Source organism: Verruconis gallopava, assembly GCF_000836295.1.
Source record: "Verruconis gallopava strain CBS 43764 unplaced genomic scaffold supercont1.105, whole genome shotgun sequence".
In the NCBI taxonomy this organism is placed as follows: Eukaryota; Fungi; Ascomycota; class Dothideomycetes; order Venturiales; family Sympoventuriaceae; genus Verruconis; species Verruconis gallopava.
This window is the reverse complement of record NW_015622241.1, coordinates 1-5668: the sequence shown is the minus strand read 5'-3', so window position 1 is coordinate 5668 and position 5668 is coordinate 1. Positions and strand designations below refer to the sequence as shown.

Genomic DNA, 5668 nt, shown 5'->3' with positions numbered 1-5668 from the left:
ACGAGCGAGCAAAGCGCAGGAACAATCGATAGCTCCAGTAGCAAGGATGATATAAGTAGCTTCATATTATTGGTAGATAGAAATTATCACTCTCTTATCCTATGATGGAAGGCTTGCTTGTTGCGCTTTCTTGTAAGCTGTCGGCTTGATGAACCTTGCAACGTGGTCGAAGCGAGTCATAAGTTTGTAGCGGACCAATTACTTTCTACAAGATGCCAAGTCGTGCTGCATGTTAGGTCACGTGAAAACTGATTACCCCGCTTGAGATCATATCACCCCTCTCAATTCACCTCTATTGTACACACAAATGTCACATCATCTTGAATCATTATATTCTAGAGCTGCGATGCAAGCCGGAATCGATGATATAGCGAGCTTAGTCCGCAACCTGGGTATTGCTGATGACGCACCTCAGGATCAGGATCAGGGACAGAATCTCCGGAACGCTGTACATGTGCTTATTCGGTCTGCCAACACTGTTACCTCACAAGCACAATCTGTCAAATCTCTCGCTGGTGACGCGAATTCCTCGCGTAAGCTGCCTATCACGGATGTATGCTCGCTCCGTGAAGGAATAAAGAAGCTTGCGAACATTACTATCGATCTTCAAGGCACTATTGATGCGCTCAACGAAGCGGCGGAACACTCTGTCGTCCTACACCTAAGGTCGCTAGGAAGCCAAAGCCCGCTCATTGCGTTTAGAATCTTATCACATTTCGATAAACAAGTCAAAGACATTATCCGAGAAGTTCTTGAAAATACTAGCGATCAGGACGTGTTGTGGAAGGTGGCTGAGGAGTGCTTCAATCAGACCGTTAACCCCTGTGGAACTCTCGATGCTGAGGACTATTTTGCTCCCCTTGAAGAAGCCTGTCTGGAATGGCCTTACGACCCCGACTTTGAGAGCGAAGAATATTATGAGCATGAGAATCGCCTTGATGTGGATGAAGATTACGCTGCAGCTTTCCAGCAACGAGAGCTGCAAAGATCTGAAGCCCGGTGCAAAGATAGGCAGAGTTGGCCTGCATTTTGGATCCAGGTGTTGAACAATGCACCTTCAGGACCAACCCTGTTCCACCCGCCAGCAGGCTTTAGTACTCTGACACTGGGTTCAGATGTTACCCCACGATACCTGTTTCGCACATTCGACGAGGCCAGCTCAGGGAGAAACGATGAAAGCGTGATAGCTTCCAGCGCGAGCATCTTTGGCTCGCATGAAAGTAGCCGAACGGACATTCTGAAATTGGAAACCCAAGAAGCAACAAAATTACTGTACAAGCATTTCAATAAGCAGTGTTTTGACGGGGAGGAGACTGACAACCTCATGTCCTGGACAAGCTCCCTACTTTTCGTAATACAGTACGCGGTTTGGAGGCGCAGAAGGCGTCGATGCCACCCATCCCAGATCAAGGTTTGCGCGGTCGACACCAGGAACTTTCCACATGGACAATTCGCCCAGGACATCTGGTTACTTAAAGCGTATCATGCAACTGCCAAACGGATGGGCGATCCAGAGCGAAAGTTTTTTGACTTCCGTATCGGGAATGAAGACTTTTATAATGGTGAATATCTGTCCCAAGGGAAAGTGAGCCACGCAGGTCGATCCTGTGTAGTCTCTCTTGAGAACTTGAAATAAGCTGGACTCTTTAAACTATATCCCGAATTTAAGGATCCCAGAGGTAGTGAGCAATGGACTAAACGAGTGCTGGAGCTGCGCCAAAGCTGGTCGGCGGAGCAAGGAACGACGGACCAGGAAATTCGGCTTGCGCTCGGACTGGCGTACAGTTGTTTCGCTCAATTCGAGCCAATCGACATAGCTGCCATCCTCCTGACTTTCAAGAATCGCAAAGGCTTAAGGCTGAATCCCACAGGTGAGTGGCCATTCGTCCCTGATATCCTGCGCCGAATTTCTCAGCACTGCCTAATGTACCCAAGAGAGTTCAGACTTCTTCAAGAAACAGCGGCCAAGATGGGCGGATAAGCCAAAGGAAGTTCGTCGATACTGGATTGTTAATGAAGCAGTCGGCTCATATATCGAACTTTCCGATGTGTGGAATCCTCGTTCACCTTCGCGACATTACGAGACGCTACAGGAGGTCTTTGATTGAGAACCGTTCATTGACCAACGATTGACAAAGACTCCGAATCGCCGATGCGCTTTCGAGATAGAACATGAAGCCTTCTTGGTGCTTCGCAAAATACTGTCCAGTTATGAGTGCACGTGGACGCGGAAAGGTTTTGAACTTTGGGAGCCTCAGGCAAACTACGACGTGTACCTTACGTGCAGTAAATTATACAATGATTAGTGAAAATAGGGAGCTGGACCCTGAAATACTATCCCTCCATTTTGAGCTTGGAAGTACCAGTGAGAGTGGCAACATTATATGAAATAATACCACGTGGCCGCCACAGAATAGATAATAAGTTTCTAGAATAATAATAGGACTGTAATGACAAAATACAAACTCTCCATCAATTTTAAAGTAATGCAGGTGTACTACCAGAGCTGTAATACTGCGGCCAGCGTTATTCCATGAATAGACACGCTGTGCGAAACAGCCAACAGCATGGCGACGCAGCTGTAATTTTAAGATAGAAATAGTTCTGCGTACTCAGAATTAGCTATTCTATATTATCTATATGGTAACAAAGGGGTAGAGAGATTTGCGCAATTTTGAAGTAATGGCGAACATGAAGTACCCATGTTGGTGTTCCTTCTCGGAGTGTGTTCCGCCACTCAGGGACGGACGTTACCATACCTTTGCGAACATGTCTGTTCATTCTACTATTGATGCAAATGGACATTTCACTGCTGCTTTTGAGCCTTGGTTCTTGCCTGAGTACGACGATGATGCTGTTCGGGCTGATATACCGTGCTATCCACCAAACATAAGGCAGTGGAAGTTTAAATCAGAAGGGTGCATGAGGGACTACTTCCATACCGAAGTGGTCAACCCGGTGCTGGCGGCCTGGTCAAGACAACCAATTATACTTCATCAATCCGAGGTTTCACCGCTCGATCAACGTAGTACAGAGAAAGTTGACGACTTTTACACAATAAATCTGAGTTCTGGCCACGAAATTCCTTTTGTGGTTGGAGAGTATAAGAAAAATCTGATTGTGAGGGATGAATGGCAAAGCGGAGCCCTTACATCGGACAGCCAACAACAGCTAGGACGAGAATTGCGAGGGTAAGAAACCAACTTTCGAGTGTAAAGTAAAGAAGTGCTGACCACGCCCCTGCTTACAGTTATTGCGTCAAATACATGTGCCCACAAGGGTACTGCTTTGATGGCGAAACATGCATCCTATGGCAATTTCGAGCAGTAGACAGAAAGGATATGGAAAAATTGCGTTGTGGTATAGATATCTGGGTACTTCCTCGAGGCTTCAGCACCACCACGTATCGATATGCCCTCAATCGGCTATTTTCGCAAGCACTTCGAAGGTGCCAAGGTAGCTTAGCCTATCCGACAGTTGATGTCTCTGGTTACATACCAGAAACTCGACCATTTTTTTCTGGTGAACCTTTGTTTAGGATACCAGGCAGTCAAGAACTTCAGAACCTTAATCAATACAACTATTCTCGTGCTATGGATATCACCTATGGTGCATTCTTTTGGAAGCACGGAGAAGAAGATTTAGTACTAGACGGCCGCAGAGTATGGGATACCGCTCCGCTCTGGGGAACAACCTAGGCTGATAGCTTCGTATACAAATTCAATAACCTCAATCCTTACCCTACAGGATAGCCCAGCCAGTTGGACAAGATTCTTGTTATCTCGAATTATCCATATTTCTCCTTCATAGTCAGCAAAACTGTGATATTTTCTCACTAACAGCTGTAGCATTCATTTAGATAGCTTCGCGCATAGTAGGTGGAGGGATCAGGCTAAAAATCACTTATAGTCTACTATCAAAGGCCCTCTAATATCAAGATTCCTGGACGACAACAATTAGATACCACATTAAGGTGTTTTACCAGCGCAAGCCTCAACAACAGAACCAGGTGCACATTGTAATAATAAAATGGGCATCAAATGCCTCCGATTTTCTGATTACACTAGCTGAATGGCCACTCGAGGTTTTCACAGCGGGCATTGGGTCTCACATTTGACTTGAATTCCTACTCGGTTTTGGCCGCTCTTAGTCAGCAGCTATGCACGGTCAGGCGGACTTCGCCAGACAGCCGACACGTGACAGACTATTTACATATTCCGCCGCGTCCCACTTCGCCCTGTTCGTAAACAAGACCAGCTGTCCCTTCCATCCACCCCTTTACTTTCAAGTAAACTATCTATATATGTGATTATCTGTATTTGTGTTCCGTCTTTTATCATAGTACTGTTTATGTGCGCAGTATATAGTAGTGCTATATTTATTCCTCATATTGTGGCTCTAATATGCCATGGCACAATGTTTATTAGTAATGTACCTACAGTCTCCCTCTGGTACTTGGTGTTGTCTATTTATATTGCCTCCATCCCTCGAGGCCTGTGTGTTCCATAAATTTGTCCCTGCCTATCTTCGTTGCCGCATCCCAGATTCCTATATAGCTATATATATTGTTCTGTTCTGTATGATGCTGTTATTGATAATAGTGATATCATTCATTGCGATTTTGGTTTTCAGGTGTAATACTCTGCTTGTGCAGACTATCTAATTACTGAGCATAAGAGTTCTTGGCATGTTTCTCCACAGATGTTGTCGCTTTGTGTTAAAGGGGGACTAATCCTTCTTCACTGGGTGGGGGGTGACAGTGGACGAGGCTGTCTGCAAGCTGTAATATATGGGCACCGAGTATGCCGGATATCTGGTGCTTGAAATGCGCGAGAGATGATGCCGTTCTGTTTGATGGCTTGTCGATGTGGGATGTTGCAAACATTGTCAGGGGTTGGTGAGCTGGCCAGGAAACCCACCGGTGGCTGTATATTGTGTTGTAACTATGGTGCGAAGTGTTTGGGCTTCATCATTATGACCTGTAACCTGAAATCTCAATCTGATATCATTATTATCAATAATAAACCTATTGTATTAGTGGTATACTCCTGTGTTTGGTGTCTGAATGTACCACTGGCCGCAATGGTCACTCTGGCCGGTGCCAGGCCAACGCCGAGGGACGCGCGACCGCCATCCAGAGGCCATGTCGGCCAGTGGTACGTGTATGTACGATGGTACTACTGAATTTCAATGATTTGAGTTCTCGCTGTTGTGATGTATCTCAACTGCAGACTTCATGATTGATTTGATTTGATTGTTTCCTACTCGGTTTTGGCCGCTAATTATCTGCAGCTATGCCCGGTTAGGCGGGCTTCGCCAGGTGACCGACACTTGACAGGCCATGGCCAACGAGAACCTTGGCATGTGACCCATCACGTCCCTCTTAAAAAAGACCACAACAGCGAGAACGTGAACTCTTGGTATCTAGTAGTGCTAACTGAGCATACACACTCCTCTACCTAGCAGTTAGACGAATTGACAGGCCTGACGCGGCGCCCAACGCGTGAAAAACAGGTATGTCGATTCCCTGGCCCAGGGGGGAGTCCTGGTCAAACAGACTGCCAGAGCACGCTACCCAACTAGCGAAGCACCTTCAAGCGGCAGCGCAATTCGTACACAGCACGTCCAGCCGCACTGTTGAACTGGACTCGGTAAAATCGATAATCTT

The 5668-nt window shown here is 46.3% G+C and overlaps 2 protein-coding genes across 2 annotated transcripts; both read left to right on the top strand.

The window, feature by feature from the left end:
• The first annotated feature begins 308 nt into the window (after positions 1-308).
• Positions 309-2468, top strand: PV09_09644 (uncharacterized protein). The gene is made up of 2 exons (XM_016363746.1): positions 309-1871; positions 1936-2468. Exon 1 carries the CDS (start codon positions 347-349, stop codon positions 1634-1636), a length of 1290 nt encoding a protein of 429 aa, XP_016208427.1. The 5' UTR covers positions 309-346; the 3' UTR covers positions 1637-1871; positions 1936-2468.
• A 301-nt stretch (positions 2469-2769) lies between these two features.
• On the top strand, positions 2770-3728 carry PV09_09643 (uncharacterized protein; the record flags this gene model as incomplete). The annotated part of the gene is made up of 2 exons (XM_016363745.1): positions 2770-3191; positions 3251-3728. The coding sequence occupies 2 exons, from the start codon at positions 2770-2772 to the stop codon at positions 3696-3698; spliced, it is 870 nt and encodes a 289-aa protein (XP_016208426.1). The 3' UTR covers positions 3699-3728.
• Positions 3729-5668: the final 1940 nt, after the last annotated feature.

Coding starts and splice junctions, on each gene's coding strand:
- PV09_09644 (XM_016363746.1), top strand. CDS start 347: ATGCAAGCCGGAATCGATGATATAGCGAGCTTAGTCCGCAACCTGGGT.